General features: G+C 43.2%; 1 protein-coding gene across 3 annotated transcripts in view; it reads right to left on the reverse strand.

Annotated features, from left to right (window-relative positions):
- The window catches only part of PDE1C (phosphodiesterase 1C), a 1,233,587-nt gene that overhangs the window by 67,729 nt on the left and 1,139,502 nt on the right, over positions 1–26,356 (reverse strand). For all 3 annotated transcript variants that reach the window (XM_075315087.1, XM_075315088.1, XM_075315090.1), the window contains one exon: positions 14,962–15,252. In XM_075315087.1, coding sequence (XP_075171202.1) covers positions 14,962–15,252 — 291 coding nt within the window. The remainder of the gene's footprint in view (positions 1–14,961; positions 15,253–26,356) is intronic.

Genomic DNA, 26,356 nt, shown 5'->3' on the forward strand with positions numbered 1-26,356 from the left:
AAGTCTGTCACTTGCCCCATCTCATGTCTTTGCTGGTTATGTCTTATGAGCTGTTGTCTGTTGGTAACCCAAAGTCTTACCGAACTGTGGTACGTTCACCCTGTGTTGTCTCAGTAGTGTTCTGCCCATGGGGAAGGAGTATGGGCATTCAAGGGGATGAGCCTCAGATCGTGTGGTCTTTCTAAAGACAGCCAGGCAAGCAGACGAGACCACCCTTGACACTCATGTCTCCACAAGAATCATACTGGATTTTCACAATAGAATCTAGAGCCCCATCAGGTTTAAATGTGAGATAAGACCTAAAATCACAATACAACTGAGTGTATATTTTATTGTTTTTTTTATCATCTTTGTATATTCTTTTGTTTTTCATCCATACAGTGAAATGACAGCCCCTTATGATTGAATGTTACACATGCATGTTACCGGAATTTAGGTCTCTTTAATACTGTTATACATTTATTTCTTCATACCATAATTATGGTTGCACAAGAATACACATTGGTTTCTGTACATCACATGTGAATTGGTCCTTTTGCTATTTGGCTTTTTAAAGTTTTATTTCAATAAACTGAAGACTTTTATTTAACTAAGGATTTATTCAGGAGATTGTTTTCTACATTATTGCTAATTTGCAGCCTGGATCTGAACCTGTGTGACACAATAAGATTCAAGGACGTCTCAACCGAAATCTGATCCCAGGTCACTTCTACACATTCCCATTGTTGGTGCATACTTGTCAACTCACTTGGGTATGTATATAGCTTTTTCTTCAACTCCACCTACAAGTGTTCAATTGGGTTGAGGTCTGGGGATTGTGTGGTCCAATTCAGCATCTCTACTTCATTGTCATTAAACATTTCTTCGCCAATCTTGATGTATGCTTTTGGTCATTGTCCTACTGGAACACTATGTTGTCCATAGTACTGGAGTGTATGAAGTAACTTGTCTTGTAGAATACTCACATATAGCTCAGCATTGAGAACACCATAGATCCTGGTCAAGTATCAAACACCTTTGGCTGTGAAGCAACCCCATATCATCAGACTTCCTCCACCGAACTTGGCAGTTCTTTCAATTTCACGCTGTTAGCTTCTTTTTCCCTTGTTTCTTCCAAACACATTTCCACCCATGAGAGCATAAACTATTGACTTTTGTCTCATCACTCCAAATCACACATTTCCAATCTTCTACTTTCCACTTTTTGTACTTTTTTTGCAAACTCAAGCTGACGCTTCTTATGATGATATTGAAGTCTAGGCTTCTCACTTTTTTTGTCTACCATTTCAGACTTGTGCAACATTCGTCATGGAGTGCTTGCATGGAAATCAGCAATCTCTCGATTACAAAGCATACGAGCCACCTCCACTGTCATGTTTGTCATGCCAGACATGATAGACCCTGTGATGAGCTGACTTGTTGACACCAATATTTTGCCTACACATCAACCTCTTGGCTTTTGAATTGATGAACAGATTTCATTTCATATTGTTACAACTGTCATGGCACTCACATGATACAGTTTACAGTTTTCTTGGCTGAGAAACCGCTATCGATAAGCTGGCTGATGCTGTTTCTCTTTTCTTGGGAAATCTTCATGGCAGCTCTTCAATTCAAACCAGTGACCTTACACTTTAGGAATCAACCTAATAACACACTGAGCTATTAGGGAATGTAAGGATTGTAATTTGTAGTATACAGGAAGAAAAAGATTTTTCCACCACAAGGAGCTAAAAAGTAACAATCTTGTGACATGATAAGAATCTGCATAATTAATCATATGCTAAATAGTTGCAGGTCAAATTTATGCATGATATAGCCAAGATAATTGTTTAAAAGATGATGGTAGTCTCACGTTCAAACCTGCAGTGGATTGTGGAATATGGAGCCTGAAAGTCAAAAGTTCAAAACATTGTTATTCTTTTGTTGTAAGTGTCGCGGATGGGTGCCATCTCTGCTGCGGCAACCGGGGCTGCTTGAGCGGCGGGTTCGATCCTGGGTTCGAGTGGTGACCGGACCCGGGGCTCGTGTAACCACCCGTCCTCGCACACAGTGGAAAAGGGAAGCATTTACAGGGGAGATTGTCTGTGATGCCACCCGTGGGTTGCGGTGATGGGATGGTGGCACCGCCGCTGCCTCTTGGGGCCGGCGTCCAGGACCGATGACATGGGGGCAGCAAGGTGGTATCCCCTCCAAGGGTAGGGGGAAGGTGTAGTCCCAGGGTCCAGGTATAGGTAAAGAGCAGGGCTGGGGCGCTGTTGGCAGGTTGGACCAGATGATACCGGTGTACTCACAATTAGGAAGAATTCACACCAAGTCTGTATTGTAAACCAAGGCCGGATGCGGTTGCCTCTGGAGGGGTGTGCTGGGGCCCTTCCTCCTGCACTTGTGTCTTGTGGTGTATGGATTACCCCGCTTGTAACAGGAGACATCCGCTCCCCTGCAGCCTTGGACGCAGAGGGAGCCATTGCCTGCAGACGCTGACCCGTGGGACTTTAATGGGTTCTTGGCGGACACCCTGTCCCCCGCGTTGGGCTGCCAGTCTGCTCTATCTGGGCTTCTCTCTTCGGGAACAATGCCTGGTACCTTGTCCTGCTGGTCAATTAACAAGGGGCTTGAAGCTTACCTCGTCCTAGAATATAGGTACCCTGCCTGAGCACGGCCTCCGGACCGGATTCCCGTCGTTGGTACCGGCGGGCTAAACCCTGACCCGGTCCACTTCAGGTCTCCCGTGACCGGATCTCCATCGCCTGTGGCCCTACAAAGCTGTCTGCGACCTAGTCGGTCCTCCCATGGTCCGAGGGCTCCAACCATGACCACAATTCACTTCAGCTGACTACCTGGTTTTGCCAGGGCGTCACATAAGTATCAAACATGTCACCTTTTTCTAAGTAAATATATTTGTAAAGGTGCATTTGATATGAAATTCCCACCAGAAGTTGCCAGAAACCAATGCAATCCACACAGGCAAAGAAATCAAACCATAGATGTCCATAAATTACAGTAGGTTATGTGTAATAATGGGAAATGATACCGGGAAAAAGTATTGAACACAAGCAGAAAGAAAGGTGAAAAAAAACACGGAAAGCCAACAGCAGCTAAAGTCTATCAGTAATTAGAAAGCAATCTTGCCACTTACTCAAAAATAATATCAGCTGGTTCAACTCATGGCCTACAAAAAAGGTGTCTCATTACCAAGGTGCCACATAAGAAAGATCTCATGATAGGTAAAACCAGTGAGCTACTTCAAGATCTTTGCAACCTTATTGTTGCAAAACATACTTATGGCATTGGCTATAGAAGAATATTTAAGCTACGGAAGGATCCAGTGAACACTGTTCTGGCTATAATTTGGATGTTGGAAGAACATCATTTCACCATAAATTGGTCATGACCAGGTGCTCCCCACAAGATAGAGGATGAGAAAATAATTATCCAAAGAATTGTGCAAGAAACCACCTGTGAAGAGCTACAGAAAAACCTGAAATTAACAGGGACAATAGTTTCAAAGAAAATAGTTAAGTAATGAACTCAAATACGAAGGCCTGTATGCACGCCCATCACGCAAGACTCTATTGCTGAACAAAATCATGTTAAAGCACATTTACAGTTTGCTCATCAACATTTAGACGAGTCTTTGAAATAATAGGAGACTATAGTCTGGTCAGATGAAACCAAAGTTGAACTCTTGATATAATAATACACACCATATTTGGAGACCAAAAGGCACTGCATATCACCCCAAAAAACTATACCAACAGTGAGGTTTGAAGTTGGGAACATCATGGTATGGGGCTGTTTTCAGCATATGGCCCTGACAAACTTCATAAATTGAAGGAAGAATGAATGCACAGATGTACCCAGAGATTATTGTTAAAAATGTGCTGCCATCTATCAGAATGATGTAGATGAAACGAGGGTGGACAAGCAAGACAATGGTCTCAAACACATAGTCAAGGAAATGCTTAATTGGTTTTAGAGAAGGAAAAATAAAGCTGCTAGAATGTCCCAGCTAATCACCTGACCTGAATCCAACAGAAAATTTATAGAAGGAACTAAAGGGGGCTTTACACAATAGCGATATCGGTACCTATATCGCTAGCGTGCGTACCCGCCCCCATCATTTGTGCGACACGGGTATATCGCTGCCCGTCGCACACAAAATCGCACACCCCCGTCACACGGCTTACCTGCTCTGCGACGTTGCTCTGGCCGGCAATCCGCCTCCTTTCTAAGGGGGCTGGTCGTGCGGCGTCACAGCGACGTCACACGGCAGGCGTCCAATAGAAGCGGAGGGGCGGAGATGAGCGGGACGTAACACCCCGCCCACCTCCTTCCTTCCGCATAGCCAGTAGAGGCAGGTAAGGAGATGTTCCTCGCTCCTGCGGTGTCACACACAGCAATGTGTGGTGCCGCAGGAACGAGGAACAACATCGCTAATGAGAGGTAAACGATTTTTTGATTTTGGAAGACCTCTCCGTGGCAAGTGATTTTGTCCGCTATTGCGATCATTTTAGATCGCACATAAGTGTCACACGCTGCGATATCGTTAATGACGCCGGATGTGCGTCACTAGCGACGTGACCCCGACGATAAAACATTAACGATATCATAGCGTGTAAAGCCCCCTTAAAGCTCAGAGTTCATAGAAGAAGCCCATGAAACATTCAGGATTTGAAAAGTGTTTGTATGGAGCCAAAATCAGACCTGAGCAATTCATGAGTCTAGTTTTTCCATATAGAAGGCATCTTGCAGCTGTCATCACAAACAAAGGCTTTTGTATGAAGAATTGAATATATTTTTGAAAGTGTGTTCAATACTTTTTCCCTGTGTCTTTTCTTATTGTTACACATCATTGATTTTATGGACATCAATGGTTTGATTTCTTTGCCTGTGTGGCTTGGATGGGTTGTTACCGACAATTGGTGAGAAATTCATGTCAATTGTACCTTTAGAAATATATTTACTTAGAAAATTGGTGACATGTTAAATACTTATCTCACCTGCTGTATAACTATAGTCATGGCTGAAAGTATTGGTACCCTTAAAAATGTTTGAGAAAATAAAATATTTCTCTTTGAAAATTATTGCAATTACATATTTTTGTTTTACACATGTTTATTTTTTTGTGTGTATTGAAACAACACAATATATATATAATATATATATATATATATATTTATATTTATATATATACAGTGCTAGCCAAAAGTATTGGCACCCCTGCAATTCTGTCAGAGAATACTCAGTTTCTTTCTGAAAATTATTGCAATCACAAATTCTTTTGTAATATTATCTTCATTTATTTTGCTTGCAATGAAAAAACACAAAAGAGAATGAAACAAAAATCAAATCATTGATCATTTCACACAAAACTCCAAAAATGGGCCAGACAAAAGTATTGGCACCCTTAGCCTAATACTTGGTTGCACAACCTTTAGCGGAAATAACTGCGAACAACCGCTTCCGGTAACCATCAATGAGTTTCTTACAATGCTCTGCTGGAATTTTAGACCATTCTTCTTTGGCAAACTGCTCCAGGTCCCTGAGATTTGAAGGGTGCCTTCTCCAAACTGCCATTTTGAGATCTCTCCACAGGTGTTCTATGGGATTCAGGTCTGGACTCATTGCTGGCCACTTTAGTAGTCTCCAGAGCTTTCTCTCAAACCATTTTATAGTGCTTTTTGAAATGTGTTTTGGGTCATTGTCCTGCTGGAAGACCCATGACCTCTGAGGGAGACCCAGATTTCTCACACTGGGCCCTACATTATGCTGCAAAATTTGTTGGTAGTCTTCAGATTTCATAATGCCATGCACACGGTCAAGCAGTCCAGTGCCAGAGGCAGCAAAGCAACCCCAAAACATCAGGGAACCTCCGCCATGTTTGACTGTAGGGACCGTGTTCTTTTCTTTGAATGCCTCTTTAATTTTCCTGTAAACTCTATGTTGATGGCTTTTCCCAAAAAGCTCTACTTTTGTCTCATCTGACCAGAGAACATTCTTCCAAAACGTTTTAGTCTTTCTTTGGTAAGTTTTGACAAACTCCAGCCTAGCTTTTTTATGTCTCGGGGTAAGAAGTGGGGTCTTCCTGGGTATCCTACCATATAGTCCCTTTTCATTCAGACGCCGACGGATAGTACGGGTTGACACTGTTGGACCCTCGGACTGCAGGGCAGCTTGAACTTGTTTGGATGTTAGTTTCTTTATCCACCATCCGCACAATCTTGCGTTGAAATCTCTCGTCAATTTTTCTTTTCCTTCCACATCTAGGGAGGTTAGCCACAGTGCCATGAGCTTTAAACTTCTTGATGACACTGCGCATCGTAGACACAGGAACTTTCAGGTCTTTGGAGATGGACTTGTAGCCTTGAGATTGCTCATGCTTCCTCACAATTTGGATTCTCAAGTCCTCAGACAGTTCTTTGGTCTTCTTTCTTTTCTCCATGCTCAATGTGGTACACACAAGGACACAGAACAGAGGTTGAATCAACTTTAATCCATGTCAACTGGTTGCAAGTGTGATTTAGTTATTGCCAACACCTGTTAGGTGCCACAGGTAAGTTACAGGTGCTGTTAATTACACAAATTAGAGAAGCATCACATGATTTTTCAAACAGTGCCAATACTTTTGTCCACCCCCTTTTTTATGTTTGGTGTGGAATTATATCCAATTTGGCTTTATGACAATTTTTTTTTTTTTCATTGAAGACAAATTAAATAATACCAAAGAATTTGTGACTGCAATCATTTTCAGGAAGAAACTGAGTATTCTCTGACAGAATTGCAGGGGTGCCAATACGTTTGGCCAGCACTGTATATATATATTTATATATTATGGCTAAGGATGATCGAATACCTCAAATATTCGGCTTCTAAAATATTTGCAGAATACGTTGCCACTAATCGACTATTAGCAAATATTTGATGCGCAATGTAAGTCTACGGGAAAGCCGAATAACAACTATTTGGAACTATTCGGGTTTCCCATAGACTTACATTACGCATCGAATATTCGCATAGCAGCGACCTATTTGTCGGATATTCGCGAAGCCGAATATTTGAGGTAATCGATCATCCTTAATTATGTCACAAGAGTGAGTACACGCCTCACATTTTCATAAATATTGTATTATATCTTTTTTTGGGACAACACTTAAGACATGAAACTTTGATACAATGTATAGTAGTTACAAGTAGTGTTCAGCTTGTATAACAGTGTAAATTTGGTATGGCCTCTAAATAATTCATCACACAGCCATCACTGTCAAAACAAAAGGGAGGGAAGACCTTGCTTCACCATATAGGTGCTCAGGAGAAAATACGTAGACTAAAAAGGGGGGAGAGCTCCGGCACACTACCTCAATGTAGTCAGACACAAAAGAGTTTCTTTTTATACTTATTTTATTTTGAAAAAAAAGGATTCATGCATATGATGTCCACAATTTTAACGTTTCGACCATATTTTGGTCTTCATCAAAGGGACCATCTAAATACAAATGTGAACACAAATAATTACAAAGCATATAACAAATGTACAAAAAATCATCACATATTGTCAACGTAGGGGTTCAGTTTAGAAAAGCGGAAGGATCAATTAGGATTTATGATCATTGTAAGTAGAACATAGGAGGTATATAATGACTATGATACCAACACCCTGTCATAAAATGGAAGGTGTCCGAATGGTGAGGATAGTGTTGTACGGAGTGTAACTAATAAAGCTAACGTTACCTGTGGTAGTTAGGCCAGGTGAGTTGTAACTAGGAAATGCTTCGCGGCAAGTACCGAAGGACCGTAGCTCAAAAGTATAATTAACCATATATTCTATCAAGGATAAAAAACAACAACAGGTCTAAACAGCTGGATATAAATGTCAAATCCTCATTCTATATGTACCTAACATTAATACCTTAGAACTATGGATCATGTGTAATACGCCCGGCCGCTATATTAGTTCGGCTCATTCAAATGATTAGTGCAGGTTTTCCCTTTATAAACCCCCACTAGCCGGCATTCATCACTGCCACACTGAGGGAGTAGGTCCTGTTGCCTTTTCACACGGTTCAGGTGAGTTACGGGGTGATGCTTTGCGGCTTGTTTATATAACTTTACTCATGTCCTCCTTCTGTCTTTATTTAGACAGTCCGGTCCCCCTTGGGCGATACCCATAACCATTTAGGAACCTGAACAGGTCTATCAACTATGTTATGATCTCTAAGTTCTAATAGATAAGCTAAGTATATTCATTTTTGAAAAAAATGTCTTTCATTCATTAGAGACCCTCACCTACTATATATACTGCAGCCTGGTTCCCTATACTAGACAGGGATTATTGCTCAGAGGACTTCCGCATGCAACACTAGAGTATACAGGAACTGGTTTCAACTAGGATAAGGACACTACTCTGTTGCACCTTATTGGTAGGTCTCACTATATAAGTCATATGTCCGTAGACACATAATCAGTACAGTCACAATATACTGTGTTATGTATTATAGGATACTGGAGCAAAATATTGCCCTCCTATTTCCTTACTAGACCCTGTTACAGAGTGAGTACATGTAAGTTCTCTCCTTGTAATATGATCCAGTGTGTGGATCCCATGGACTTATGTCTCTTTGTCTCCTTATAGAGGAAACAGTGGCTGCACCTAACTATAGAATTTGAATGAGCCGAACTAATATAGCGGCCGGGCGTATTACACATGATCCATAGTTCTAAGGTATTAATGTTAGGTACATATAGAATGAGGATTTGACATTTATATCCAGATGTTTAGACCTGTTGTTGTTTTTTATCCTTGATAGAATATATGGTTAATTATACTTTTGAGCTACGGTCCTTCGGTACTTGCCGCAAAGCATTTCCTAGTTACAACTCACCTGGCCTAACTACCACAGGTAACGTTAGCTTTATTAGTTACACTCCGTACAACACTATCCTCACCATTCGGACACCTTCCATTTTATGACAGGGTGTTGGTATCATAGTCATTATATACCTCCTATGTTCTACTTACAATGATCATAAATCCTAATTGATCCTTCCGCTTTTCTAAACTGAACCCCTACGTTGACAATATGTGATGATTTTTTGTACATTTGTTATATGCTTTGTAATTATTTGTGTTCACATTTGTATTTAGATGGTCCCTTTGATGAAGACCAAAATATGGTCGAAACGTTAAAATTGTGGACATCATATGCATGAATCCTTTTTTTTCAAAATAAAATAAGTATAAAAAGAAACTCTTTTGTGTCTGACTACATTGAGGTAGTGTGCCGGAGCTCTCCCCCCTTTTTAATCACTGTCAAAACTGCTGGCAACAAAAGTGAGTACACTCCTAGGTGAAAATGGCCAAATTGTTCCCAAAGTATCATTATTTTATGTGGCCACCTTTATCTTCAAGCACTGCCTTAACTCTATTGAGCATGGGGTTCACTAGAGCTACTGGATCTTCTTCCATCCTCCATGGGGACATCACAGAGCTGGTGAAAGTTACAGATCTTGCACTCAAGCACCTTTTGTTTGAAGATGTCATACAGATGCTTAGTAGGGTTTAGGTCTAGCACCTTTACAGCAAGGCAGTGGTGGTCATGGAGGAGTGTAGCCATATGAACCCAATAAGTTTATCTTGATCTCATCAGACCACAGGATGGTTCCTGTAATCCATGTCCTTAGTCTGCTTGTCTTCAGAAAACTGTGTGCTTTCTTGTACATCATCTTTAAAAGATGTGATGTGATATGATAGCTGCAGGGGATTATGAGGAAGCGTGCCTAGCTGTGCCTAATGTGATTAACCCATTCTGTGACTCTTGAGCACTATGTGAAATGGCTTATTCACGCAAACCAAATTAAAAACCAACTCATAGTTGATTCTCTGCGCATCAATTTGATCTTCTACGTTTAGATGCAGCCCAAACCACAGACACCACTGTTTCTCAAATTGTGGCTGAAGAGAACCAATGTGAGTAAAGTTTACATTCTAAACTAGACTTATCCACTTGCTTGAACTGTATGGGAAATGTATGTGACTCCAGGAAAATCAGGCAAATCTCCTGGATGCCATGCAACCTAGAAAAATATTTGCTTCTCCACTTTTCTGAAGTCATCAATGCTCCTGGGCATTGCTGACATGGGGACCAGAATCAGGATGTGGTCTGTGGTGGTGACCTGAAGTAAAGGGATCTGCAAGCGGCTTGATATGGGTAACGAGACATGTAATAAAATACTTCACTTTTCAAGACCCTCCCTGAAATTACTTCTAAAGAGTAATCAAGTATAATCTAAATTCAACCATTGTGAATTTTCCTGGCAGTAAAAAATATTCTTCTAGACATTTTTAATTATTAGCATAGTTACATAGTTACATAGTTACTTAGGTTGAAAAAAGACCTAGGTCCATCTAGTTCAACCTTCCTCCACCAGTTGTACATTTGGTCACTAAGTCATTTATAACCAGCAATGTTTTGTGTACTGAGGAAATCATCCAGCCCTTTTTTAAAAGCTGTTATAGTATCTGCCATTACTACCTCTTGTGGTAGGGCATTCCACAGTCTGACTGCTCTAACTGTAAAGAACCCTTTCCTATTTAGGTGTCGGAATCGCTTTTCTTCCACTCGCAGTGAGTGCCCCCTGGTCCTTAGTATTGTTTTTGGAAGCATTTTAATATTAACTTGAAGTAAGCTACAATATGTAAAATAGCCAAGCAATATAAGAATTACAACACAGCCTGATTCACGTGCAAGTGACTCCATTGCTGAGGCCCCCTTCACATGTCCCTTTCTCCACTATGTGTGGTGTCCACTTTCACATGTACTGTAGACACGTTCACATGCATAAGTGTCTTCACATCTCTGTGTTTTCCCATGGACCATGTGTCCTTTTGAGCCACATGGAGACATGTCCGTTTTTTACCGACAGCCCAAATGAAACACATACAACACCCAGATGGCATCCATGTGAGGTAAAGAATCGAGTAACTGTGTGTCACATCTTATAAGATGCCAGATTAATAGTATGCTGAAGTACTGTCAGGAATTATATTGGGAGCTCCAGGTTGTAGGTGAACCTATATTGGTGAGGTGTATAGGGGAACACCCAGGTGAAAGCCTGCTGTGCTGGAGGTCATTGGTGAGACGCACAGAACAGTCACTGGATTCTATACCTCTGGTAATTTATGTTATTGTGTCCCGGTTCTAACAAAAACCTCTTACCAGGTACATTATTGTCAATCTGCTTACTGTTAGCTGCACCTGTTCTGTGTTCTTACCATACACAGATAGTCTGAACTTTATTCTACTTGCACCACTCTCTATACTTTGACTATTGTCAGCTGCATTTTCCACATGTGTATATAGTATACAGACAGTGCGACAGTTGTCCTTTATATTGAATATATCAAAACATCCCACAATCCTAGAGGACTTTATGTCCATGATGAAGGCTCTGGATTGAGCCGAAACGTTGGACTGCTCCACTTTTGGATTTATTGTTTATTCACATTACAATAAGCAATAAGAAAATCATCTGCTTCTAATTCTTGGGTTAAGTGTGCCAAAGTTTTTTCTTCTTATACAATGTTGACCATGACAACCAACTGTTGAAGTGGGGTTATGACAATGAAACAATGGGGCCCTCAGTCGTGCTGGCGAGCCACACAAGCTGTATGCTGCAATGCTTGTTGGAGGATAATCATATTGTTCATGTGAAGAAAGGCATTGGATAGCCACACTTTTAGACCTTTACTATAAATGCAAAATGGGGGACTTAGTTCCACCTTTCAAAAGGGATTACAAACAGGCTTACTTCCAGGATATGTTCAGTTACTGGCTCTGCGTTGTTATCGCAGAGCAATACCCCTGCCATCTGCACGATTGATCAGGAGACCTTTCCTGTGCCAGTGTTAGAGCTGCAGAATGTAGCGAAGGAAACACCAACAACTACAGAATATTTGACATATTTGACACGATGCACAACATGTTTCTTCTGCCGTTTCTACAAGCTGGTGCACTTCAGCAAAACACAGATGCACCAACTAAAGTGCCAGTTTCAGTCATACCTAGATTGTGCCTTATCTCAGTCAGATACCCTAAGTTCCGCTACAATGGAATTCTCGGGCAAAGAAGTGGACCAGTGACAGGAACTGGCCAATTTTGATAGGGTAGTCCTGTCATGTCCAGACTACAGTGTAATATCAGAGGGGGTATTTAGTGCATCCGGTAAACCAGGTTACCTGCATGAAGGGTGGAAAACCTAATGGTACAGTGCAAATTATGATGCAATGATGACTGATGTCAATGATTAAATGACATCTGTCTGTCTGACTTACTGTCATCTTACATCATCTACTAACATCATTCTACAGCTGCCAGTTCCAATAGACCACACTTTGCCAGGCATCTACTCGATGTCAATCATGTCATCTATACTTTAGTACTGCTGCTGCCCGGTGTGCCATTGCTGACCCTAAACTGACAAGGTATCTCATTGCCTACTTTGTCTCAACTTTCTACCATGCTGCACCTGGAGCAACCATGGCACTGTCACACCAGCTACATAGCTTCTGACTGCCCACTGTGTTTCATAGTGCTAGACTGTATTGTTGCTGCTACGGCTGCTGTTTCTCGACCTAATCTGCATGCATCACCTTGCCTGGCCGGTCTGCAAGAAATGTACACCGGTCAAGAACCACATTACATTTCTTCCTTAATTTACACTATTTTTCAAAACAGTGTCAGAACTTGCTAGAACATGCATAAAAACACCAAAAGTCACAACATTTTCGCCCAATTGCACACAAAATTTGGACAGTTTTAGGCTATGTGCGCACGTGTGCGTATTGAATGCAGTTACGCTGCGTTCTGCACCGCAGCGTAACTGCATGCGTCCTGCGTCCCCTGCACAGTCTATGGAGATTGTGCAGGAGCTGTGCGCACGTGGCATATTAGAACGCAGCGATTCGGCTGCTGCCCGAATCGCTGCGTTCTAAGAAGTGACATGTCACTTCTTCTGTGCGGTTTGCATGCTGTCTATAGGGAGAGGCAGCATGCAGAGCACATGTTCTCTGCCGGCACCATGCGCTTCAGAACGGAGCTTTTCAGCTGCGCTCTGAAGCGCACCCTTTAGGTGCGGTGCAGAGCGCACACATGCGCACATAGCCTTATGCTTGAAAATTATCAATAATTTGTTTGAAGAATTGGCCCCATATGCTCTTTTCTAGTGTACATTAATTATTACTGCATGAAATTTATCAGAATCACTATTTTATGATATCAATTTTTTATTTTGTGGCTTCTAGTTAAAGACGATAAACTTATCTTAGGGATACTATTATAGTACATGGGTGGGGAACCTCTGGCCTACAGGTCGCATGTGCCCTGCAATGACCCTTTCTGCAGCCTCAGGGCAGATTCCGAGGACGTCGTTACTTGGGTAGCATCCGAAACTTGCTGGCAGCCGGCCATTTAAACCTTAATGTGTGCTGAGACTGAAAGCACTTGCACATAGCATTCAATACTAAATGTTGCCTGTGCATACACTGAATGATTAGGGTGAGGATGTACTTTATGGGTGGGGTTAACTTGCAATGTGCTCCCATCTTACAGAAGAAGAGCAGGTGCAACTCCACCATACCAAGTGCTATTTGTGCTCATCAGTGCTGTATGTGCCCCTCAATACTGTATGTGCCCCAGAGTGCTGTATGTTTTCCCATTGATGTATATGCCCCCTGTGATGCATGTGCCCCTAAGTGATGTATATATACCCCCAATGATGTATGTGCCCCTCCAGTGATGTCTGTGCTTCCTAGTGATGTCTGTGCCTCCCAGTGCTGTATGTGCCCTCCATCCCATGATGTAGGTGTCTCCCAATGATGTATATACTCTCAGTCCTATATGTGTGCCCCAGTTATGTTGGTACCCCAAAGTGATGTATATACCCCCCAGTGCTGTATGTGTCCTACAGTGCTGTACATGCCCTCAGTGATGTATATAACCTTCAGTGATATGATGTCTATGTGATGTCTGTGCCACTCAGTGATGTCTACGCCACACAGGCATTTCTATGCCTCCCGGGTGAAGTATATACCCCCAGTGATGTATATACCACCCAGTGATGTGGTCTGTGCCCCAAATGTGATAAATATACCCCTTAGAGTGATGTTATGTCTATGCTACCCAGTGATGTCTATACCCAACAGTCATGTTTAGAGCCTCCCAGTGATGTATATACCCCCCTTTGATGTATACACCCCCAGTGCTGTATGTACCCCCAGTGCTGTATGTGACCCCAGTGATGCATATATCCCTTGGTGATGTGATGTCTGTGGCTCTCAGTGATGTCTGTGCCCCACAGCCATCTCTATGCCTCCCAGTGATGTATGTACACCCTTTGATGTATATAGACACCTGTGATGTATCTACCTCCAGTGATGTCTATGCCCCTTTCCCTCCACAGTGGTGTATATTTCCCAGCCTCCCCAGTGATGTGTCTCCTGTGATGTATATGCCCCAGCCCCCCCTGTGTTATAAATGCCCCCAGCGTCTGCTGTGATGTATATACAGCTGTCCCAACATCTCCTATGTGATGTATATGATTTACAAAACTTATTATCACAAAGAATTGACTGTTCTCCAGACCGAGACAAACCTGGAAAAGCAGTTATGAGTAGCAACATGATCAATATCACGTAATATCATAACTGCACCAAAGAGAAGCAGCTCCAGCCACTACAATAGGGGTGAGTTAATTAATTGTTTGACTAAATATAGGAGGGTAATTTTCAAGTTGATAATTTTATGCGGCCCCCGAAGGTTGTTAGAAATTTCCAAATGGCCCTTGGCAGCAAAAAGGTTCCCCACCCCTGCTATAGTAGATACTATAAATATACAGTATACTTATATTACACCAGTACATGGTAATTCAAACATGAAGAAACTAAGATCAGTCACCTTAACTCACCATTTTGCACTTGCTGTTTTCCCTCACTTTCACCAGACTTCTCTTGCTTACTTTGACTTTGTCCTGAGGAATCATCTCGTCTGTTGACATTTGGTAATCGAGTCCCGTTAATATTTCCCTGACTAGTTTCAGTGTGTTTGCCATCACTGGAGTTTGTTTCTTTATTTGCCTCATGTTTGGATTGTGAGGATTTTTCGTTCTCATTTTTGTCTTCTCTTTCATCACTCTTTTTATCGTCCTTTTCTTGCAGCTTGTTTTCTTCTGCATCTCTCTTTGCTCTCTCTTCTGCATCTAGAGAGAATAACAAGTAGCACAATAATTGCGTGTATCCATATTAACCCTTTCATTTTACAACATTGCACTCTATTAACTCACTTTCTTCCATAACTTATTTTTCTGTTAATATAGCCATATATTTTTTGCAGGATGATTTGTAATTTTAGCTGTGACAGGTGCGGAACAATTGAGATTGCTGAGCTTGTGTGACATGTATGCGGGCATCACACGAGGCGATCTATCATGCGATAGATCGTCGGGGTCACAGTTTTCGGGACACACATCTGGCTTCGTTGGCGACGTGTCCCGTGTGACACCTACGAGTGATCCCAAATCGGTGAGAAATCGGGTATCGTGTACTCGTCGCTCATTTTTAAAAAATAGTTTATTTTACTTAGCGCAGGTTGTTCATTGTACCCAGGGTAACACACATCGCACTGTGTGACACCCCGGGAACAATGAACACAGCTTACCTGCGTCCCGCGGCTCCCGTCGGCTATGCGGAAGGGAGGAGGTGGGCGGGATGTTTACATCCCGCTCATCTCCGCCCCTCGGCTTCTATTGGCCGGCCGCATTGTGACGTCGCTGTGACGCCGAACGTCCCACCCCCTTCAGGAAGTGGATGTTCGCCGCCCACAGCGACGTCGCTCAGCACGATATATCGCATCGTGTGAAGCCCGCAGTAGGCTATGCTTGGATGATCTGTCTCTGATGTGTACTTTTGTGAACTTGGTGCTGTGCTTGTGTCTGATGTGTTCGCTGTGCTTGTGTGATATGTTCACTGTGCTTGTATAATGTTTATGCTGTGCTTGTAAGATTTGTGTGATGTTTGTCCTGTACTTGTGTGACTTGTTTGACGTACCTGAAACGCATGCTATGTTTGTGTGATGTGTGTTCTCTGCTTGTATGATTTGATTGACCTTTGCACTGTCCTTCTCTAATGTGTCTACCATGCATCCTGTCCTTCTTTGACTTCTTTAACATGTCTAATATCTATGTTGTACTTGTGTGTTTGCACTATTTTCATGCTGTGCTTGTGTGATGTGTCCACTGTTCTTGTGGATATCTGATGTGCACTAACTATGCTTGTGTGATGTATGTGGTGTTCTTGCAGTGAAGGAAATATTTGATCCCTTGCTGATTTTGTAAGTTTGCCCACTGACAAAGACATGAACAGTCTATAATTTTAAGAGTAGATTAATTTTAACAGTCAGAGATAAAATATCCAAAGTAAAATCCAAAAAATTACATTGTATAAATTATATAAATTTATTTGCATTTTCCAGAGAGAAATAAGTATTTGATCCTCTACCAACTATTAAGAGTTCTGGCGCCTACAGACCACTTAGACGCTCCTAATCAGCTTGTTACCTGCATTAAATACAACTGTCTTAAATTGTCAACTTAATAAAAGACTCCTGTCCACAGACTCAATTAATCAGTCAGACTCTAACCTCTACAACATGGGCAAGACCAAAGAGCTTCCTAAGGATGTCAGGGACATGATCATAGACCTGCACAAGGCTGGAATGGGCTACAAAACCATAAGTAAGACGCTGGGTGAGAAGGAGACAACTGTTGGTGCAATAGTTAGAACATGGAAGAAATACAAAATGAGTGTCAAACCATACAAAATCTCACCTCGTGGGATATCCAGGATCATGAGGAAGGTGAGAGATCAGCCTAAAACTACACGGCGGGAACTTGTTAATGATCTTAAGGCAGCTGGGACCATTGTCACCAGGAAAACCATTGCTAACACATTACACCATAATGGATTAGAATCCTACAGTGCCCGCAAAGTCCCACTGCTCAAGAAGGCACATGTGCAGGCCCGTCTGAAGTTTGCCAATGAACACCTGGATGATTCTGATAGTAATTAGGAAAAGGTGCTGTGGTCAGATGAGACAATAATTGAGCTCTCTGGCCTTAACTCAACTCGTCGTGTTTGGAGGAAGAAAAATTCTGCCTATGAGTCAAAGAACACCATCCCCACTATCAAGCATGGAGGTGGAAACATTATGTTTTAGGGTGTTTCTTTGCTAAGGGCACAGGACTACTTCACCGCATCAACGGGACAACTGATGGAGCCATGTACCATAAAATCCTAAGTAACAACCTCTTTCCCTCCACCAATGGGTCGAGTCTGGGTCTTCCAGTATGACAATGACCCAAAACATACAACTATGATGAATAAGGGAGACGTGGAGTGCGCCTACATGCCTCCTGCAGTGGCAGTGTGTAAAGCTACTGAGATAATCGTTATTAGGTAAACACAATCTTATTGTTTATTGTGTACTTATTATCTACTAGATGAGGTATATTTTGATTCCTCTAACTATGTTGTTCTGTTGATCAAATGTTATTTTGACTAGGTGTATTACATTACTATCTGTATATCCTGTATTATTACATATTGTATCATGATTATTAATGGGTCATTGTTTATCACATTATACCTAGACAAGTCCAGTCTGACGAAGGCCAGTGGGCCGAAACATTGATTTTTGTTGTGGACGTTTCTTTTTTTTTTTTTAATCAACTTTTTATTTTTGAAAAAAGATTTTAAACAAGTTTTACAGTAAATCAGAAACAGATAGACATGTAAAGGAGACATGTCCCAGGTATGCCGTTAGATACATTATGCAATACACAGATGTAATATCAGGTAGAAAAAAAGGGGGGAGAATCCCCCAGCACACTTCGGCCTTGGAAAGGGGAAAGAAATCAACACCACTTATTCGGGCTCAAATCTGGAACGTATTTCCAAAATCATCCCACAGAGACCATATCTTTACAAATCCATCCATTCTGTTGTGGAGCTGGGCCGTCAACCTCTCCATATTTCTCACGTCTTTTATCCTAGCATAAAGATCTGAGATTGACGGCGGTGCTACCCTCTTCCAGAATAATGATATTAGACATTTGGCAGCAGTGAGAATATGCAGGAGAAGCTTTAATTCAGATTTGCTTAAAGACGAAGGGAGAGCGTTTAGTAAATATACCACCGGATCCCTACTCAGATTTCTACCTACCAATCTACCCATCAGGGACTCCACCTCCTCCCAAAAACCACCGATAGCTGGGCATGTCCAGAATATATGATATAAAGAAGCTCCCCCATGTCCACATCTCCAACATTCATCTGGATAGGAACGGTTGAACTTATGCAGAAGCTCTGGAGTGTGATACCATGTCATAAGGACTTTGACTTGGTTCTCCTTATAGAGAGTGCTGACTGAGGACCGAAATGTCCTAGTCCATATCACCGACCAGAGTGCTTCCGATATAGGTCGACCGATCCAGCCCTCCCATCTCTTCATATATGTGTGCTTCACTATCTCTAAAGAGTTCCCTCTTGACAATATGTTGTAGATGGCTGAAATCAAACCCTTAGTTGAAGTGCGCCCCGAGCAGAGGGCCTCAAAGGTTGAGGGACGACATGACGCCATCTGCCCTTTAATGGTCGAGAAGAAATGCGCTATCTGTTGGTATGAGAAATGGAGGTAGAGAGGTAATCTGTACTGGTGTCGTAGGTCTGAGAATGTCTTTAATTTTAAGGTGACTGGGTTAACAATGTCACGGAAACAGTACAGGCCCTCCTTTGCCCATTGCCCCACCACCCCCGGGCTCATGCCCTGTGTCAAGTGTGGAGTGAACAGGAAAGGGGTGAGTAGGGAAGACTGTGTTGCCAGTTGGAACTTTATCCTGCACTGCCGCCACAGCTCCCTTATAAATGCCATTGGGCCTAAAAGATTTCTCGAATGAGTTTCACTAGGGCGGCCCCAGATTAGAGAGCTTGGGTGGAAAGGTGCCATCCAGAGCTTCTCAATCTCTGTCCATTTATTATATGCTGGCAGGGTTGTCCAAGAGGCCAGAGTACGTAAATGAGAGGCATAATAATAGAGTATAAGATTTGGGCACGATAGACCCCCTCTTGAACGTGGTGCGCACAAGACTGAGTCTGGGATGCGATGCCTCCCCGAGTGCCAGATGAATTGCATAAGCATTGACTGGACTCTTTTCAACACCCCCATAGGGACTCGTACCGGAAGTGTTTCGAAGAGGTACAGAAATTTCGGAATTATTGACATTTTAATTGTGGCTATTTTGCCTAGAAAAGAGATCTGCAGGGAAGACCATTTCTTTAGGCTATTTTCAACGTCTCGAATCAAGGGTGGGAAATTTGTCTGATATGTTGTTTTGTAGCTGGGGGTTATTTTAACCCCTAAGTATCGCAGGAAGTCCGAACGCCAGGAATACTTAAAATTTTGCTTAAGGGACCGCACTTTACCTTCCGGGATGTTAATGGGTAATTGCCTCTGTTTTATCTGAGTTAAGTTTATATCACGAGAACCTCGCATACTGGGCTAAGACTGCATGCAGGTTTGGCAGTGAGACAACAGGGTTAGTCAGGGACAACAAAACATCGTCCGCAAATAAAGCCACCTTAAAGGATTTTTCCCGAACTTTGACCCCCATAATATCTGGGTTAAGCCGAATTTGAGCAGCCAGCGGTTCAATGCTAAGAACATATAAAAGAGGGGACAGTGGGCATCCCTGCCTCGTTCCATTTCTGATAGGGAGGGATTCTGAGTGAGCGTGAGGGAGGCGAATTGTCGCTGCCGGACACGAGTATAAGCCTCTTAATGCCGAGACAAATGGCCCCGACAGTCCGAAATGGCCCAACACAGAAAACATGAAGGACCAGTCCAGCCTGTCAAAGGCCTTCTCTGCATCCAAGCTTAGAAGCAGAGCCTCCCCTCCCTCCCTGTTCACCACCTCCACCAAGTCCAGAATCCTACGTGTGTTATCTCCCGCCTGACGGTAGCGAATGAACCCAACCTGGTCTTTATGAACCAAGTACGGGAGCCAATTATTTAGACGCTCAGCTAAAAGTTTAGTAAATATCTTGAGGTCCGAATTTAAGAGGCTAATCGGGCGGTAGCTCGCACACTCCATCGGGTCCTTACCGGCTTTGGGGATAATAGTTATATAGGAATGTAGGAATGTATTTGGAATGTCTACACCCTCCATGAACAGATTGAAAAGGTGTGTTAGGTGAGGAGACAGCTCCTCTACAAATGTCGTGTAGTATAGGTAAGTGAACCCATCAGGACCCGGGGCTTTATGACCTGGCAGGTCTTTGATCACTTGTTGTATCTCATCTGGGGATATTTTCCGATTGAGTTCCTCCACCGCCTCTTGGGACAACTTTGGGAGGTGACAGGTGGCCAAGTAATCATTCACTATTTTTGCTCTGTCTGGTTGGGACATTGGAAATGGCGAGGGGATAGAGTGTAATGATGTGTAATAAGCTTGAAACAATTGGGCCATTTTTGTGGGGTCATATTGAGGGATACCCAAAGTGTCCTTTATCGCGCAAGGGGCCGTAGTCATCGTTTGGTCTCTAAGCTTTCTGGCTAACATCGTGTGCGGTTTGTTCCCATATTCGTAATATTTCTGGCGGGAGTACCGGAGAAGTTTTTCTACGTGACCCTGCGTAATCTCTTTTAATTTAGATCTCAAGTCTATCACTTTTTTCAGGCGAATCCTAGAGGGACGGGTACAGAGCTGTTCCTCTGCTGCACGTAAATCCTTTTCATATTGGTGATAGAGCTGTTGAGAATCCTTTTTAATCCTAGAGGAGAGGGCTATGCACTCCCCCCTAATAACTGCCTTGTGGGCTTCCCATATCAGCGGGAAGGATGGAGGTGACTGAGAGTTTTCCGTAAAATAATTCTGTATGGCCCGTCGGAGGGATTCTCGAGAGGAAATGTTAGTTAATAAAGATTCATTAAGTCTCCAGTGGGTTCTCTTTAGAGGGGCAGTTGTCAGGTTCAGAAATATCGATACGGGGGCATGGTCCGACCAGGTGATGCTACCAATCTGCGCCTGCTGAAGTGCTCTAAGTGTGGGGATATTGCCGAAGAAGTAGTCTATTCGACTATGTGAATTGTGCGGATGTGAGAAGAAGGTGTATTGTCTTGCTGTTGGGTTGTCTATTCTCCAGAGGTCATACAATTGGTGTTTACGGATAAGCCTGCGGAAACCAACAGATAATTGTGATGATCTATGTTGACTTACGGGATGTGAGAGTGTATGCAATTTATCAGCATTCTCCGAGAACACCATGTTAAAATCCCCTCCTATAATGTGTATGGCACCACGATCTGCTGAAAGACGCGCCAAGACAGATGAAACAAATTTAAGCTGATTGACGTTAGGGGCATATAGGTTACAGAGGATTATCCGTTTCCCATTCAAAGCTCCCTTGACAATCAGATAGTGACCTAACGGATCTGCCTCACACTTGCCCACTTGAAATGGGCAAGTGCGGGAAATCAATATGGCCACCCCTGCTCTCTTCTTTGAGTTTGTGGCTGAAAAGGATTGAGGAAACCAATGGCGGGCAAAGCTAAAAGACCCTTTGTTTGCAAAGTGTGTTTCTTGCAGGAACACTACTGCCGCCCTTGACTTCCGCATCTCCTGAAGGACCAGCCTCCTCTTCACATCAGAATTCAACCCCTTAACATTAAGACTCATTATCTTCGCCATCTCATGACCTCTAGATGTGCTCGTGTGGAGGCTAATATCTGAGACTTTCGTTTAGTGTGCGTGGCAGGCGACCCCCCTGAACCCCTCTGTGATATAGCAGATATATTTTGATAAGTTGCATACCTGTGGATCTTATCAGGACCTAAAATAATAAACTCAAACATAATTATGTTCAACTATAAAATAGGAATTTTCAGTTATGAGATAAGTATACGGCAGTCGAAACTAACCGCCCACTATCCCAATACCAGAGCCGACTTATATTTACTCAGAATAGAGAGTATTACACTGCATATAACCTGCACTATAAACTAAAGTGCGAAAAAATTCAGTACGACTCTACCAGTGGGTAGGTGGCAAAACTCCACAAGCCTGGCACACTGGCCCCAATCCCCCCCCCCGGGATAATCTAAAACGGAGAAATCACAAAGATATGGAGAACTATATAGGTAAACCCATTAGGACGAAGTAACTTCTACAGGTAACCATAAGATCACATGAGAGCTGAGTCAAGTAGGTCCTTCATCCCTCGAACTCTTGGAGTGTCGTTTGCGCGACGTAGTAGCCGGTTGCCAGGTCTGAGGGAGTGGCGGCATCTGCTGGGGCATACTCCAATCTGGCAAATCCGGAACAGGGAGGTCAAAGGCCCGGCAAAAAGGCTCAAGATCAGCGGGGGCCCGAAGGCAGGCCTGTGTCTCCCCTCGCCGTGCAGTGAGGCTAAACGGAAACCCCCATCTGTAGAGAATGTTATTATCCTTCAAAGACGAGAGTAGTGGGTGGAGGGCCTTCCTCTGCTGGAGTGTTAACCACGAAAGATCTTGGAATAACTGGATTTTGGTACCTCGGTACATCACTTGTTTTGGCGGTCGTGCTTTAAACATTAATTCTTCTTTAAGTTGAAAGTCAGTGATATGGCAGATAATATCCCTTGGGTTCCCTTTCAGATTTTTAGGGCGTAAAGCCCTATGCGCTCTATCTATGGGAATTGGATGGTCAGAAGGTTGCTGCAGAAGTGAGTTGAATATAGTCTGCAAAATTGTTATGACGTCCTCCTTTGCTTGGGACTCGGGTACGCCTCTGACCCTTATATTATGGCGTCTGCCTCTGTTGTCCAGATCCTCAATATGACGCTGCAGCCCCCTTATGACGTCAGCCTGAGAGGAGGTTTGGGACTGGAGGTGATGGATGGTTGTTCTAGCTTCCGTATGGTCATTTTCCAGCTGGCTTATTCTTTTAGAGATGGAAATGACATCCTGCCGGACCGCTGCTATTTCAGATCTACAGGCATGTTTAACCTCAGAAATGAGTGTTTGAAAATCCTTCTTGGTAGGGAGCTGTTGGACATGCTCCCACCACTCAACAGGCAGGCACATAGGTTGTGTGATGTAAAGGCTGGCCCCTGCCCTCTCCTGGGCCCTCTGCCTGGTGTTATCTACCCCTGGAGGATCGGAGGGGGACCCGGGGCTCCGAAGTCCTGGGCCCTTTATTACTTTGTGGGGTCTTTGGGGCCTAGGGATGAGAGTCTCATTATGCAGCATTGGTGGTTCCAGTGGAAAAGACAGGGAGTCACTGCCCGGCACTGTGTCACTGTCCCATGGGGGTCTGGGGACTCCAGCACTCTGCAGGGCCTCATATGTGCCCCCTAAAGCCTCCCCGCTGCCTCCTGCCATATCCTCCATTCCCCCACATCTTCTGCTCTCCAGTCCCTGCTCCCCTACGCCCCACTCTGTGCCATTCATTGCACCCAGTGTGGCGTCCACGTGGGCCGCGGGGCTCCAGCCGCCGCCACGCTCCAGCACCTCCAGAGGGGGGAGGGGCGGCATCATCTCCGCCGTCCTCACTTGGTTCCCAGGGCTCGCTTCTAGGGAGAGCGGCAGTCGCTCACCTGGCCTGGGAGATCGGGGGTACTCCGGGTCCTCCGGCTCACCGCCTCCACGCTCCTGCTGGGCCACAGGTGAGTCCCCGCGTGTCTTCCCCGCCGCCGCCATCTTGACCGCGAGGGGAGCCTCCATCCCGCCGGCGCTCACTGGACCCCGTTCTTCAATCCCTCTGCCCCCTGCAGCACGTACCGGCAGTCCCCGTACAGTCTCCTCTGCTGCTGCTGTCGGGCGAGGGGAGAGATGCTGAGTCACCTTCCCGGCTCGGGCCTCCTCCTGCTCCTGCTCGCCGGGCGGCTCCCTCGTTAGGTAGGAGTCCAGGGTGAATGCTGCTGGGGTCCCAGGGTCTTTAGACATCTTTGGGGGCTTCTTCTTCCCCATTTTGGATCCTCCGAGCTGATGTAGAAGTGCTATTTATGATCCCGGGCGAAGGAGCTCAGGTCTCAGGCGTCTTGCCTCATGGAGTTCCAGACACGCCCCCGTTGTGGACGTTTCTATGTACAGTACTTTTTAAATTTTCTCAATAATAAAAATAACGCAGCATAATTACAGTCTCTTTGCTTTATTTGGGGTTGTCAGTGTGCCGCAACTCTCTCATCAGTAAACACTGATGACATACCTTAGCAATATGACACTAATGAAAAGCCCTTTAACTTTATGGATGATGGAAAGGAAAATAAAATAATAGGTTTGTAGGCACTGCTGATAAATAGTGACACAGAGGAGTGGAGGACAGTAAAAAGAAGGATTATTGAAACAACATGTTTCATAGTAGATTTAACTCAATCAGGTACATACAGACAAAAGATTTAATCTTATATACCTAACTAATGGTGACTTATGTCAAATCATCTCATTAGTTAACTATTTGGCAACAGATTGTGTGTTGTTAACCCTTACATTAACAACCACATATTAAATAGTTGCTGTATGAAACGAAACATGAAATATATTATTTATGATTAAAATAATATGGGTCAAGAATGAAACATATAATATACTGTATGTGAAATAGCAATTATTAACAGGCATGTTTCATGGTTTTGTATATGCACAGCATAAAAGCATTTCTTTCAAAGATCCCAATCAATTTTTACCTTCTGATAACTTTACAAACATCTACTGAAGTATTTATAAATATGTGTCCTGCCTGTGACCCGCATGGCTAGTATACGCCTTCATACTCACTGTGGGCACTGTCTTATGCATGTCCAGCTTGCTTCTGCATCCGCCTGTTGCTGTTGAGTCTTCTCCTGGCTATAGGGGGCACAGCTGGACTCTGCAGGAATCAGTATTCCCTGAGTCCTACAGTGTGCTTTTTTCCTCCTGCCAATACCCGGCCAGCACTTGGTATTTCAGGTAGCTCCTTCCTCCACACAGGTGTCTGATCTTTAGTATGCTTTAGCTACACTTTGCTGGCAAGTTCTGTCTGTTTGCCTTGACTGTCCACCTGATCTGTAGTAATTCTTTTTTTATTTGCATAAAGAGTTCTGTCTCTTTGGTCAAATTGTTTATTCTTTATTTTGTCTCTCCAGTTTTACCCTGGCTAGCCTACTGTTTGTCCTGACCTCTAATGGCTTGCCTTATGGTTGTCTTGACCTATCCTTGTCTGTCTTAGTCTATGTTTCCTGAATCTGCTCTGTTTGTCTCATCCTTGGTCAGTCATTATGTCTCTGGGTTCTGCCTTAGTGTCCTGCTTTTGTTACCCTCTGATCAGCTGCTGCAGTCCTGGGGACTTCCCTGGAGTAGCACCTGGTGGCTACCTGTGGATCAACCCACCACTAGCGGCTCTAGTGAAAACCAGGTAACCGCTTAGTTATGCCCTTCCAGGGTAAGCATGGCCCTGTGGCACACTGGGTCCACCCATCCACCTGCCCTTACAATATGGAACCTTTGTAATTGTAAACAAGCAAATCATAGTTTAACAAATGGTATAAAATAGAGTGGGCAAATATTGTTCAACTTTATTGTATACCTTGTATATTAAAATATCTATGAGTATTTATTATGAGCTGTGGATTGTTGCAGAACCTCCAAGGTGACCATGGGCCTTTTGGCTCATTCTTAAATTAGTGTTTTCCTTGCTTTGGATGTCAGTTTATGTGAACGGCCATGACCTGACTGGTTTGCAGTTGTAACATTCTGCTTCCATTTTTGGATGATAGATTGAACAGTGTGGTTTGTAAGATGTTCTGAACTTGGGCTATATTTTATAACCTAACCCATCTTTACTCTTCTTCCCAACTGTATCCCAGATCTGTCTGTTGTGTTACTTGGTTTTCCTAATGCTGTTTGATCCCTAATACTCTCAAACAAACCTCTGAGGCCTTCACAGAACTGCTGTAGTTATACAGAGAATAGATTACACACAGGCATAATCAATTTACTAATTATATGACTTTTGGGGACAATTTGTTATTCTGGATTTTATTTAGGGATTTCAGACTACAGTGGGTTGAATACAAGTGCACATCACAATTTTCAGATTTACTGTATATTGGTAATATATGTAATTTCCTTTACACTTCAAAGATGTTTTGTTACTTAGTTTTAGTATATCACATAAAATCTGAATAAAATACATCATTTATGTTTGTGATTGTAATGTGAAAAGTTTGGGAAAGTTTACTCTTATGAATACCATTTCAAGGTTCTGTATGTGTAAATTTACTAATGATAAATGA

The sequence above is a fragment of the Anomaloglossus baeobatrachus genome, chromosome 6 (genome assembly GCF_048569485.1).
Source record: "Anomaloglossus baeobatrachus isolate aAnoBae1 chromosome 6, aAnoBae1.hap1, whole genome shotgun sequence".
Lineage (NCBI taxonomy): Eukaryota > Metazoa > Chordata > Amphibia > Anura > Aromobatidae > Anomaloglossus > Anomaloglossus baeobatrachus.